The sequence below is a fragment of the Scophthalmus maximus genome, chromosome 8 (genome assembly GCF_022379125.1).
Source record: "Scophthalmus maximus strain ysfricsl-2021 chromosome 8, ASM2237912v1, whole genome shotgun sequence".
NCBI lineage: Eukaryota > Metazoa > Chordata > Actinopteri > Pleuronectiformes > Scophthalmidae > Scophthalmus > Scophthalmus maximus.
Window position 1 is genome coordinate 25,651,453 of NC_061522.1, and position 15,105 is coordinate 25,666,557.

General features: G+C 44.5%; 1 protein-coding gene across 1 annotated transcript in view; it reads left to right on the forward strand.

The window, feature by feature from the left end:
* The window catches only part of vegfc (vascular endothelial growth factor c), a 134,506-nt gene that overhangs the window by 105,782 nt on the left and 13,619 nt on the right, over window positions 1-15,105 (forward strand). Inside the window, exon 4 of the mRNA XM_035637586.2 lies at window positions 6,733-6,872. Within this exon, the coding sequence (XP_035493479.1) occupies window positions 6,733-6,872 (140 nt within the window). The remainder of the gene's footprint in view (window positions 1-6,732; window positions 6,873-15,105) is intronic.

Below are 15,105 nucleotides of genomic sequence, written 5' to 3' on the forward strand. Positions count from 1 at the left end.
GTAGTTTTGAGAGAAGACAGAACATATGTGAGTGGTTGATGACTTGGGGGATTAGGGGACTTAGAGTGCATATGTTGGATTTTACCAGGGCTGTAGGAAAAGGGTCCAGGGTACAGGTGGAGGGTTTCATCCTGCGGATGATGTCCTCAACCTCTCGCTGAGAGATCTTGGGGAAGCAGCAGAGAGGCTGGAAAATCTCAGGAAGTGGGTCGGCAGTATGGACAGACAGAGGAGGGAAGCTGGAGAGAAGAGAGCGGATGGTGCCGACTTTTTTCCTGAAGAAGATGATGACGTTATTGCACTGCTCTTCTTTGGTATTGGTGTGTGAGAGAGTTTGTGGCTTGAGGAGATGATTTATGGTAGAGAGAAGCTGCTTGGAGTTTCCAGGACTTTCATTGATGATGATGGAGTAGAACTGTGACCGTGCTTTTCTAAGTGCCTTTGAGTAGGCCTTTTGGTGTTCTTGATAGGCCAATCTGTGTACAGTGAGTCCAGTTTGGGTAACACGCCACTCGAGTACACGCCAAGCTGCTTACTTGTTCTGTAGATCTGAAGTGAACCAGGGGGCTGAGCATGAGAAGGTGACTGTTTGTGTTTTCACAGGGGCGTGGAGGTCCAGGATACTGCTCAGGTTGTTGTTGTAAAAATCCACTGATTTATTTGCTGATGTGAAATATGCGTGGGGATTTGCTGGAGGTCCAAAGACATGTTGCCCGGGTAGATGTTTTTCAGTTTTCTGAAATGAATTTGGCGTTTTGGCTTGGTGTGGTGAGATGATTTCAACTCCATTGAAATGGCTTTGTGATCCGACACTCCCAGATCGTACACCAGCAGATTTTTGATGGTGGCAGTGTCAGTAATGTCCAGGTCGAGCGTGTGCCATCTGTTGTGTGTGGGGACATCGACATGCTGTTTGAGGTTGAGACAGTCCAATAATTGAAGAAGTTCAGCTGCAGGGTGGCAGGAGGGGTGTCAACGTGAAAGTTCAAATCTCAGAGTATGATAATATTTGAAGATGTGGTACAGAGTGAGGTAAGAAGTTCAATTATCTCTGGGATGAAAGCTGAGACCACCAGTGAATAGTCATTGGTGAGGGGGGTTTGCATTTTAAATCAATGCATTCAAAGGAGGACAGTTCAGGCAGAGACAGAGGGCTGAGTTTCAAGTCACAGTGGTGTATCACAGCTAAGCCACCACCGCGTCCAGTGCGGCGGTCTTTCTCCAAATAATGATAGCCAGGAGGACAGGCTTCATTTAGTGCAAAATAGTCCTCTGGCTGATGCCAGGTCTCAGTAAGACACATGAATATTTTTTTTTTGTCTAAGATGTGATCATGTATGAGACAGGATTTATTTGTTAAAGATTGTGTAACAGTCAAATTCTGAGGCTTGAGGATGGGGTGGATGGAGTCATCAGCCTGGGAATAAACAAACTTTCTGCGGCAGCTTCTATTGATGTAGCGGGGTCGGCATAGAAGTTCAATTTGTTTAATGGCTGAGCTACATGTTGGTGTGCTCTAGATTCTTAAGTTTAGGAAGTTGCTGGATGGAGTACTTTACCGTCATGTCGGTGTGGCGCCGGGCCAGGACGGATGCAAAGTTTATAGCACAAAACCATAGACTGTATATAACATGGACGTAGCGTCCGTGACGTCACCCATTGGTTTGTGCAGGCCGGTTTGAAGCCCAAAGTGGGCAGTTCCCTAGCGGCTCAGCCGTCGCCATGTTGGCAGGGCACGACTCCTCCCTTACCCGTCTAATCCAAATATGGACAAAGAGGTTGAGAGTGGGTGTGCCGAATGCAGACCACTGAAACACACCCACCTACCGCGAAGCTGCCCTGTTAGCTGAGGCTAAGGAACTAGGCTCAGAAGCTAGGCTAAATGCTACCTTCCGATGCTAGCCGGGGCTCGCGGGCTCGCTGGCGCCGTGGCCCTGATGCTGCACACGGTTTGGGAGTGGTAACAGTCGGTCGTCCCAGACAACGTTACAAGTGGTAGAAAAGACATGAAAATACGATTTATGTTACTAAAATTATACTACACTATCTTAAAAATGCCTCCAATTTTTTATAATGTATAATGGTTGTAGTTTTCACCATTATATTTTAATTCTTATAAGTTAATGCAAATATAATTTACGAGCAGTTATATGTGGTAAGTATTAGTGGATTTATAGTTTCGTTGTTGTTGTTTTTTTCGGCGAACCTCCACCTCCGGCAGCCGCTGAGCCGAGCGAGCCCCGGCTGTCAATTAAATAGACCATTACCCTAATTATGCAGAATTTCAAACAGTAATATAATATAAATGGGCAAGTAATGAAAAAATTCACCCACCCCAGAGTTGTCACAAAAGGGGGGATTAGCCATTGGGACCAAAACTGTTTATTGAACCAGGCTGTAAACATGTTTAATTCTGCTGTAAAGTTGAGCATTTAAACATGGGGCTCGATGGGGATTTGCTCCTTTTTGCAGCCAGCCTCAAGCGGGCATCTAGTGAACTATAGGCTTCATTCTCAGCCTCAGAGTTGGCCCCTTGCCCAAGACTAAAGATGGGATCTGAGTCAGACACACAGCATGGCAGGTGATCTGGACTGAGTGGAGAGTTTGGCTGATATATTTTGGGGGAGAGATAGTTGCTAACGTAGTGGCTACTGTTAGCAGCCGATCGCTCGCTGAGTTCTGGCTATGTTCCCAGGCAGCAGGGTTTAACCGCACCAAGACGGGTGAGAGGCTGTCCGGGGATATGCCTCACAGTAGCAGGGAGCCAGGGGTATGCAGTGGCCCGCTATCAGCAGGGAGGAGAATTATCCGGCCGGCTAGCAAGAGGCTGTTCTCTAAGCCAGGTTGTGTCACCGTGCCAAGCCGACGAGGGCTAACCGGGCAGTATAGTGTTGTCCGGGAAGGAGCCGGTATTGGTACTGGTGTCGGTGAATGAGGGCAAAACTGCAGGACCCAGCAGGCAGTAGTAGAAGGTCTGGTGACAGATGTGCCCAGACTCGTATTTCAAATGTGTGAGAGACAATCTGTGAAACGGCTCAAGTGCAGGCCGATTCTGTAGGAGGAAATTTCCAGCAACTACAAACATCCGTAAAAATCTGTTCAAAAACTTGAAAAAAGCTACAGATTAGATATCAGACAATATGACTAGGTAGCAAAGTAGGTTTCTAGGGCGTAGAGAGAGACACAAGAGAGAAATAAATTGGTTTCAGAGGGAGAAGCGGCAAAAGTCACTGCCAGCGTCCTCTGCCCTCATAAGTTTCAGAGGCAGCAGACGAGCCTTTACTCATAAAACCTGACAGATTCTTAAAATGACTGCAGGAAAGCTGAACTTAATACAGGACAGTGATTAGGAGGAGGACTTGTTGAGGGCAACAGAGGCTTCTGGATAAAAGCCTGAAAAAAGTGGGATAGGGAGAAATAACAAGCTATGGCCTGCACAAAGCAGCTGTGATAGAGCAATATTGCATGGTTGATGGCACAGTAATGCATCTCATGATTAGCAGGATTTTTGAAACTGGCCATTATTAGTAATGCTTACTACTGCTTTGATGACGCGCTGCCTATATAAGTTAGCGTTGCCAGACTTTTGCCCACGTGACGTACAAACGATGGGATAAAATGCAGCCGGTGCAAGGGAGGAGTAGAACTTGGGAAAGTATGAGGCTATTTGATGACGCCTCACTGGTGTTTTTTGATTTGAACAGAGCAGCCAGACTTGTTAATCAGCATGTCGAGAAGATAAGAAATTATGGACTTTAAATCTAGCAAAGCCTTGAAAACCTGATTAAATCTAGAGGGCAGCTTTACCCAGTGAGTACGGTGCTGTGCAACGTAGGGTTTGGATCCCACTTCTGTGACGTAGTGAAAGAACCATGACAGAAACGGCTTGTGTCTTACTGACCAAGGTGCTGCAGTTTATAAAGAAGAAAATTAGCTGCAGTGAGTGACAGACAGCTGCTAGTTGACAAACATTTTTCCTGGCGGCGGCCGAACAAACTGATGACTTAATACTCGCCCTTGCAAAACTTGAACAATGGGAAATGTTTGCGTGAAATATGTGGCCTACCAAGTGTGGGAGCAAAGGCAGACAATTTTGCATGACAGAATACTTGCTGCAGAGGTAGGATAGGACTCATAACATGTTATTAAGCACGTCAGAGCTTCCACGATGAGAGTGTTGTTGGCTCAGACTACGAGCTTACTCCAGACTCAGTTCAATATATCGAATCATTTATCATGTATCTAATCTAATATCTACTCATGTACACGCCAGAATTCGAGGACTGAGCTGTTTTACTACACCTGACATCAGCAGATGCTTCTCCACCGGGCCGTCCCGGTGCAGGTCAACCTACTTGTGTCTGCCAGAACTGCCTACAGACATGGAAAGAAAGTGCTGTGGGCAACTTTATGACTCCCGTGTGTCCAGGCTGCCAAATATGGATGTTGCAATACCAATGTTTATTTATTTATTCATGTTCTACATAAGCTGCTCTAAAATATTCAAATTAAAATCATCAAATCAAAACGTTCAAGGCCTTTTCCTCATACTCACAGCATAAACAATTCAAACATTACATTTAACTCTTTACAAGCTGCACACATAATGAGAACACAATGTCTCATGACACCTGTTTATTTTTTTGGAACATCATACAATATAACAAATATATATATATATTATAATATTAGCAAAAACAACATAGAACTGTGTCTGCACAGGATTTCCTAGCTCTTTAGTGTCAAAGCAGGTCTGTCTGCTGACAGGTCAGGATGTGCTGTCGTCGAATATGGATGTGTTATGACTTTGTTTAAATAAATATTGTAGATCATAACAAGTAATAATCTGTAAAAAACAAACAAACACCTGGCAAAAATGTTTACACTTTGGCCTTTTTTTTTACAACTTTGCCATATGGATTTAGTAGCTTTTGTACATAAGTATGTTACCACTTTATGCTCAACCTACAGTATCATAAGCTGACTCACCTGGTCCTTTGCTGACTTGCTTCTCTAGCTCCTGGGTGGTTAGGGTAGGGACACCTGACAGAACCCCATGTTGACAGGGATCGTCTGGTCTCAGTGCTCTGGTCCGTGGCAGACAACCTTCATTGTGTATAACCTTCAAGTCCTGGACTTTTTCATGTACAACTTGCCCTACCTGGTATAAGAGAAAGGATGTCAACTTAGTGAAATGTTCATATTACCATACATTGAACAGTGTTTTTCATTTCATTTCCTGCCTGTCGTCCAGATTGTTGACAGGGCGCAGGGAGACGGTTTCTCTAGGGCCGAAGCAGCGTTATGAAAACCACACGGTGACTTCTTGATGGAACTTGAGGCGTTGCGGGATTTATCATTGCACACAGACTGCAACATGCATATCAACTGCTACTTCAAGCCTCTAGCCACGCACACCGGGCATTCTCACACCGCCCGCTCCACACACAAACGTAACGCTGTCCCTTTGAAAGCTAATATAGATAAATAATCAAGCAACATTTGCTCACAACTACAGTGAAGACACCCAGCAAACACACAGTCAGCGTTAGCTGTAGATACACACAAGCTAACGTAGCATTAGATAGCTTACCTAGTGTCCTACAGCGAAGCTAACTTGGCGCTATCTAACAGTTGTGTTAGTTACACAGTTCAAGAAAATAACCGCTTTCACCCCCAAAAAAAGCTAGTAATTAACTTTGACCCTCTTCTCCTCCCTGAGTTGACACCAGCGTTGAAGTGCCACACTGATGTTTACTCTGGTTTTACACCTTGTAGTATCCAACCTTTTTTTTGTCCGTAGCCGTCTCTACTGCTGTCTTTATGTTGCGACCGGAAGCTGTTGCAGGCACTTCCCTGCCGTTCTGCAACTCTTTTCTTCTTTAGTTTAGTGTAGCTTTAGTGAGCTGTAGCCTCTGCTCTGTTTGTTTGCTTGTTTGAGACTGGTCACCCACCCCAATGTGTGGCACAGAAGCGGAGTGCACGCAAGCAGGAAGAAAGCACGTTCATCCAATCATTTTATTCAGACCAAACTTTCTGATTGGACTTGGATTTCACAGTCCTGCCACGGCCATCGATGTGGGACTTTTTTTTCGTTTCAGTGTCAGACCATTCAATGTATTAATCGCTATCGTTATGTTACGAGAGTTTCAAGTAATATGACAGAAAGTGCTTCTCAAAAAAATCACCTACCCCACATTTTACATGGTAATTTAATGCCGCCTTTGTTTCAGTCTCTGTCCAGTGTGTGATCCAGTGATGCGCAGTGTGGGACAAAAAGGCTGTCATTTGTCAGCACAAGCTGTAGGTACAGTGGCAGATATGTACCAGCACATGATAATATTTAAGATGATACAAATGATTTTTTTTTAAGAGGAATTTGTGATTTTTTAAATAGTTTTAAATACAGTAGTGTGAGTGTCTGAAAGGAAATTTGAAATGTAGACAATTAAAGACATTTTGTCTTTATTCGATAATGTGAAAAGACAAAACTTTTGCAAAGTGTACTTTGCTCACTGAGAATAAAAAGCAACAGAGGAAACAACAGAAGTCAGATGTAACCTGAGAAAAAGATCTAGTTTCTTTGAATCCCAGAGCTTTGCAGATTTTACACACTATTGATTTTTACAGGATCGTTTAAATTATGAAAAGGGAGTCTCCTAAATTATTATTTTTTTAAACCACAAATTTTATTTTTTCTTATTTATACTCACTTTTTTGCACTTTCTGCAGCTGTTTGAGATCACGGTGCCAATCACACAAGGCACCAGGCCAGTGACCATCAGTGTGGCCAACCACACCCAGTGCCGCTGCCTGTCCAAACTGGACATCTACAAGCAAGTTCACAGCATCATCAGGAGAGCCCTGTCTGAGTAAGTATTCATACTTATACTGTGTTTACACTGCATCACTTTTGGCCCTGTTTTACACCTGCCACAAAGTGAGGTGCAAGTGTCTTTGCTGGTTTTTGCACCTTGTTCAAAAATGACTTGCACCCAACTGAGTGGCCCCGGGTGCACAAGGAGCATACACTCTGCTTGTTACACACACAGATGATCTGTTTGACATCAAAGTGAAACTGTTTCCTCTGCAAAGAAATGTTCTCTCCACAATCCAACACGCTCAAACACACGCACGCACACACACGCACACACGCCCACACATACAAACGCACAATGCATTAAGAGATTTCCACACCTATAAATCATCCAGCATACGTAAGCAGTAAAAAACACGTTTCACATTAGGTAAAGTGATAGAGCACACTATTCCCTCACCAGTTTTTTACCTAAAATATCTCTCCTTATCTTTTCCTCCCTCCTTCCTTTTTCTTTAACTCTTCTCCTTTCCAACTCAGCGCCTCTTTCGTGTCTGCTCAGTGTGTATGTCTGCCACTGCAGCCCTAATTAAGACCACACTGTCTTTCACCAGACTCTATCACAACAGTTTGTCTATCTGCAAACACACTGCCTGCTGTTTGTGTCAACAGTTTCCCAAACGCTTTGTTTCAGCCACCAGAATTTTTTGTCCACACAATGTGTGTGTGTTTGTGTGTGCGTGCGTGCGTGCGTGCGTGTACAGAGGAAGTAAATTTTTCTTGGCAGGTTGTAGAAGTCCAAAAAGGATATATAAATATATACATCCCAACTAGGATTGGGAATCTCTGGTGTAAGGCCGATATGACATGCATCTTGTATCGTGTCCTAACGATCCGAAGCATTACAGACACATATGCACCAACTACTGATACAATTCACACCCCAATCACGATGCAATGCGATTCAACGCAATGTGATTCAACACAGTGCAAGTTTACAGTTCACACCTTTATTACAATTTAACAATAAAAGCAGCAAGTAGAAACCAATTTCTATATTATATACAACAAATAACATGGAGGAGGCGTTTGAAGCCTTCGTTCTCTGAAACAATGTACAGCTGGATCTTAACAAATAAAGAAGACTACAGCCTCAGTCATTGTCTTTGAACAAGTGGACCTGTCAGCCAGTGGGGCATGGGAAAAACTTGCAATACTTGGCTCACCGTCACCACTCTTGGGGGTAGTAGTTGTTAATAAATCTGAACCCGAGTTGGGGGATGCCAATTTACTGACATGGTAGCTCCGTGTCATTGATTGCGATGACTTATGAGTTTAGTTGTAATGCCTGTGTACTTAACAGCAGTTTGGCACATTTTCCAAACTGCATCAGACTTGTCAATGTTACCATCTCTCTTGTGAAACCCAGTGTTCCCAAACTTTTGATTTTCAGTTCACAGGTGAGTATATCTGCTCAGCCTCCAACATGTTTGTTATGAACAACTGCGACACACTTTAACGTGATGTAGGTCCTATTAGGGAGGAATAAAAATATCAAATTACTGGGTCGGTCATAATTCTAAACAAATAAAATATTAATAATCTACTGGATCAGATTTTACAGATGTAAACATTTAATAACCGATGCATCTCGATTTCTTTACAAAATTGCATAGATTCACAGCTGCTCTATCGATGCACTCGCATTTTACCCGGGAGTGTTCGTGTATCCATACGAATCGGTTAAACTTCCCATCCCTAATTACTACACGTGTGTACAGCGACTTTGGGGGTAATCTTTTTTTTCAAGCAGTTGTAAACTGCTGTGGGACAAAGTTACACAACCCTCATGTAATATGTGTGTTGTGTAACTTTGTCCCACAGGAGTTAACTATACTGATTAATAGCGATATCACCAGTCTTTAAGCGACCGTACAAACTTTTTGGGGCTAGGAAAACAGGGAGGGATATGTTTTGTTAATGCTGAAAGGAGAGTAAGACATTGGCTGGAACACAACAGCAGCGCCAGCCCTCACACTTGATGTTAGGGGTCAAAACGTTGGTCAACTTTTGGTCAGTTGTTTGAATGTTTGACTTTTACAATTGTCTGTTTGGCTTTCAAAATGATTTGGCACAAGCAGTTACTATAACCTGATCAGAAATTGCATTTCTGTGGGCTGTCTCGATACTCTCATCTCCATAGTCAAGTGTTTACTGAGTCATGGAAATGAGCACAGTTAAAGCACTGAAACCACTGACGGTATGGTGTTAACACCATCTGACAAGGCTGACAGCAACCCAGCATACGAGAAACACTATCCGGTGCGGTAGGACTTTATAAATTGAGCATAACATTGGTTCAGGCAGGCCATGAGGTCAAGTGCCACCACTATGTAGCACATCAGCTGACAGTAGAGATCTCTACGCCAGCCACATCATCTGTCTGCTCAGCTGATCCTCTTCGACTCATTCAATTGGCAAAGCTCATATGTGCGCTCTATTTAAGCTGGTTTAACCTGCCTACTCTTGGCTTTACTGCACGCCACTTTGCAAGTTATCCCAAAACAGAATCAAGCTATTTGTGTCCGCGTTTTAACTCACCCTGCTGCTCGCCGTCCTCATGAGGATCCTTGATAGATCAACTGCATTATGGATTATCAGCACATGCGATCTGAAGCAGAGGAATCCATTCACGGAGAGAGAGCTGTTCAATCCGCCGCAGCTCCCGACCAAACGTAATGCCGAGAGACACATACGGCGGCGCAGTCACAACTGCTCGCTCCTTTACCATACAGAGAAGCCCGCGTTTTGGGGGTTTTCATTGCTGCCCTTGCTGCCTCAATTTCCATGAAGGCTCATGGAAGGATAGGGAGGTGTGCTCTCCCTATCCCAGGCTTTCAACGTGTGCACATGGAAAGGCAGGTGTGGTTGTTTTGGGGGGTTTGATTGCTGCTCTCCCTACCTCAATTTCCATGAAGGCTCATGGAAGGATAGGGAGGTTTGCTTTCCCTATCCCAGGCTTTCCTAATGTGCGTGTGTAAGGGAAGGGAGGTCCCAGAACAGAGCCATACCGCCAAATATAACCAATTGCAATTATTGGTATTAATTAATTTTGACTATAGTGGTCCTGACTGAAATTGAGCATAGCGTTAGTTCAGGCAGGCAATGAGTTCAAGCACCGCCACTATGTAGCACATAAACTGACAGTAGAGATCTCCACGCCAGCCACATCAGCTGACTGCTCAGCTGATCCTCTTCTACGCATTCAATTGGCAAAGTTCATATGTGCGCTCTATTTCAGCTGCTTTAATCTTTCCACTCTTCTTGCTCTGCTTTACGCCACTTCGCAACCCGCCTCCACCCCGGCATTTCCTTTTAATACTGTATCAGACTTAAATCAATGTCATGTGTTGTCATTGATGCCTGCTCGTTTCTGCACTGGCTTTTAATTGCTGCTCTCCCTCCCTCAATTTCCATGAAGGCTCATGGAAGGATACAGAGGTGTGCTCTCCCTTTCCCAGGCTTTCCACATGTGCCTGTAGAAGGGCAGGGAGGTCCCAAAACAGAGCCATAGCGCCAAATATAACCAATTGCGATTATTTGGATTAATTCATTTTGACTATAGTGGTCCTGAGTGAACTATAACTATGAGCTATGACCAAGACAACAGCTTAATGTCTACAGTGGAAAATGCTTATCATGATCATCAGCGTCGATCGGCCCTCAGACCGGCGACGTAGAGCAGGCGTTGGTCGGACCACCGACAAGGGACGTGTCGATTGGCCCTCCGACTGGTGACGTGGAGCAGGCCTTGGTCGGACCACCAATGAGGGACGCGTCGATCGGCCCACCAACTGGCAAGAAGGAGTAGAGTTCGGCCGGACCACTGACGAGCATCGCGTCGATTGGCCCAGTGACCGGCGACGTAGAGCAGAGCTCGGCTGGACCACCAACGAGGAACGCGTTGATCGGCCAACCGACCGGAGACATGGAGAAGGCAACGGTCGGACCACCGACGGGGAACGTGTCGATCGGCCCACCGGCTGGGGACGAGGAGCAGACGTTGGTCGGACCATCGATGAGGGACGCGTCGATCACCCCACCAACTGGCAAGAAGGAGTAGAGTTCGGCCGGAACACTGACGAGCATCGCGTCGATCGGCCCACCGACCGGCGACGTAGAGCAGAGCTCGCCCGGACCACCAACAAGGAACGTGTCGATCGGTCCATCAACTGAAGACGAGGAGGAGCAGACGTCAGCCGGACCACCGACGGGGAACATGTCAATCGGCCCACAGACTGGGGACGTGGAACAGGCGTCAGCCGGACCACCGATGAAGAACATGTCGATCGGTCCATCGACTGAAGACGAGGAGGAGCAGACGTCAGCCGGACCACCGACGGGGAACTTGTCGATCGGCCCACCGACTGGAGACGTGGAGGACGGCGGAGGCAAGCAAGCCGCAGGCCTGCCGACGTTGTTGGCCTGTTCTTAGCCCGAACCGAATAATCCAAAAATCCCTGGAGTTGTCTTACCACGTCATAAAGCTCCTCAACCGAAACGCCACTCTTTGCCCTACCGACTGAGGACGAGGAGGAGCAGACGTCAGCCGAACCACCGACGGGGAACGTGTCGATCGGTCCTCCGACTGGCACCGAGGAGGAGCAGACGTCGGCCGAACCACCGACGGGGAACGTGTCGATCGGTCCTCCGACTGACGATGTGGAGACCGGCTGTACACTCGTACCATGATGCCAGCAGGCCTGACGCTAGCCACCTGGGATACCAGCTGGATGGCACACTGGGAGGCTGGCTGGATGCTACCAGGCCTGATGCTAGCCAACTGGGGTGCTGGCTGGAAGGCACACTGGAAGACTGGGTGGGAGTCCGGAGTATTCAAAAAGTCCTTGAGCCAGCCAGGCAACGAACTCCTCAACCAGGGCCTCAGGGAAACTTCCCTGCGTACCATGCGCAGACACCCTTCCTTGTATTCCCATCTTAAGTCTCTTTTAAATTGTCCATGAATACAATTAAGGGTGTAAATTAACTCATGAAGATCCAAAACAAAAAAACTACCTGCTGGGTCCATTTTGTGGTCGGGTCGTTTTATCAGGGCTGAGCAGGAAGCAGGACCCAAATGCAGGTATAGGGAAAAAAGGATATTTAATAATAAAACGAAAACAGTATCAAACCAAGGGTGTCCACGAGATGTAGCAAAAACAGGTAATCCAAATACTGGAGCCAGGGGGAAAAATGCAGAAACAGACCGGGGGAAATAGCAGAAACAGACCGGGAGAAATAGCAGAAACAGACCAGGGAAAACAGCAGAAACAGACCAGGGAAAACAGCAGAAACAGACGACACAACAGACGACCCAACACAGACAAAGGGAAGCACAGAGACTAAATACACACAAGGTGGGCGGGGCAAATAGAACACAGGTGAGACACATTAGGAACAGGTGCACACATCACAGGGGCAGGAGACACAGGAAAAACAAGATCTAGAAACAAGACACAGGAAAGGAAGTGAATCAACACGTGGGAAGGGACTTCAGAACAAAACAGGAAACCAAAACACGGAATCATGACACAGGGGCAGGAGACACGGGCAAAGCAAAAAGGAACCGACAAAAGACCGGGAAACAGGAAGTGCAAACTAATTCAAAATAAAACAGGAAATGAAAACACAAGATCATGACAGCTGGAGAGGATGTTGTTTGTTTATCTCCTGAGGCTGCAAAATCAATGCTATTTCACAATTTCTAACCTTTCTTAACCAATTTCTGAGATCATAGACCAGTTCATTGTCTATTTCCAACTCTAAGATAAACTTTTTCATTAGTGTAGGCTGTCTTTTGATAGCAATATTATAAAAAATGGCACTCTACTGAAATAATTAAACAATACATGAATGACTATAGTCTTGGCGATGGTTGGAGAATGAGAAACCCCTTTCACACGAGAATATTCATATTTTTCCCATCTTCACCAATCTTTCTCCCGAATCGATCTTTTTCTAATCAGCAGCTCATTAGCCCCTAAAATCCGTGAAACCACAATTAACCCCATCACCATCAGCGACCAGGCTCCTGTCTCTATTATTATAAATATTCAATCACCTGTTAAACATCTCATAAGATGGTGCTTTACCACCTCATTACTTCAAGACCCTGACTTCAACACTTTAATAACAGAAGAGGGGGCAGTCTTTTTGGAGATGAACTAGAAATATCACCAACAGTACACTGGAAAACAGGCAAAACAGTACTCAGGGGATGAATCATATTCATCATACAAGAAAAAACAACAACATCACTTGAAAATAATTTAGAACAAAGCATTAAACTACTTACAAACCTTTACTCCGATAATCCCACAGAACAAACACAATTCATTATCCAACAATTTAAATATGAGAACTTTCAATACAGCAACAAAACAGGGAAATATTTAGCAAACCAACTGCAACGCAAAAAAGAAAAATCAATAATTTCGTCAAATAATCAACTCCACAGGTGAAACTATCCAAGACCCACAGGAAATGAATAAGACTTTTAAAACCTTCTACAACTTATACTCCTAAAGTAATGAACCTACTCCGCTAGAAATAGAATCCTTCCTAAACAACCTGGACCTACTCACGCTACCCAGAGAACTAGCTGACAGATTAGATGCACCGATCACCCCAGAAGAAGTCAACAAAGCCCTTAACCAAATACCACACAACAAATTACCCGGACCAGATGGATACCTAGAAGAATTCTATAAACACTTTTGGCACATACTTTCCCCTCTATTTCACAGAACAACCTTACAAATAAAAACTACCTCTAAATTCCTACATAGATGAACACTGCCACCATGTCAATTATACTAAAACCTAACAAAGACCCGAATTCACCCTTCTACCGTCCAATTTCTTTAATTAACACAGATTTAAGAATAAAATGTGTGTTAAAAAAAGGGCACCTACTGCACAACATGGGGCCCCACCAATGCATAAAAAGCTATAATGCATCATGTATGATGAAATAGTCTTCTTACTTGGAAGGGCATCTTAGAGGGCAGTCAAGTTTATCCCATTTTAAGTGTACCCACAGTTTTAGCCATAGGTTTGTGAGAACCTTTTGTTGGTGGATATCAGACCCTCTTGGGGCGTCCGGGGGCATGCTCCCCCGTAAGAAAATTTTTTACATTTTAAAGTTAAACCCATCAATCTGGTGAATTTTGATAGCAATTTAGGACACTAGATCTACGAAGGACTTTATGCTCTTGTCAACAATTGTGTGCTGAAGCCTTATAACATATACATTTCATGTGTTGTATGGAGACTGACCCCCTCCCACATACAAGTACAAAAATTGGGAAAAGTAGCTTCTTTTGAAAAGTGCACTGCTGGGTGACAGACTGAGAGCTGCTTTACAAAACACAAATAGGCAATGTGTCTAGTCGTGTCTTTGCATTGACTTTGTATCTATATTTGCGCGAATAATTCACGTTGCGTTTGGTGTGAACGCACCTTTAGAGAGCTTTTATTTTGCCATAAGAAGTGTAAAAATATTTTTCGGTATGTTATGAGTCTATGGTGCAAATATTTTAGACTATGGCGGGCTGCCACTGTCTCGTCAATGTATGGAAAACCCTGACCTATATGTCACCACATCACATTTTCTCCACTGGAGGGGCATCCATTAGGAAACTTCCCCACATTCTCACACATGTAGGGACTCCCTTTACAGCACAATGGCAGCCAATAGGGAACTTCCTCTCGTTTTTGTCACTCTAGAGTGCACTTGAGCACGTATTTTCAACCTTGGGGGCACCAGGGGGGGCGACTGCCACTCCCACATGTTTATTGAAGATGTTTGGAAGTTTGAGATTTGGAAATGCCTTCTAAACCTGATTTAGATTGAAAAATCTGGAGCTGCGTTGTAGACTAGACAGGCAAAAACAGAAACGATTGTCAGCGCTGACACAGTCATCCACATTCTCTTCCTGATTGGTTCTTATTAGTTAAAACAAATCCCTGCTCTTACTTTTTATTATTGCTATTTCTCGTTTGTAGTAATTTCTGTAAGTAAGCAACTCTGCAGTAAGCGACTGCAGAGTAGATAATCTGCTTCCTGTTTATACCAGCACAATCATGCTCACTATACGTGAATGGTCAAGTGATATAAGTGTAGCCCTGTGTTATTTCAAACCCCTGATGGTTCATATAAGTATATACATTTGCTTTGAATACATGTGATTTGATTTTGGTTCACTTCAATATATACCACTGCCCCT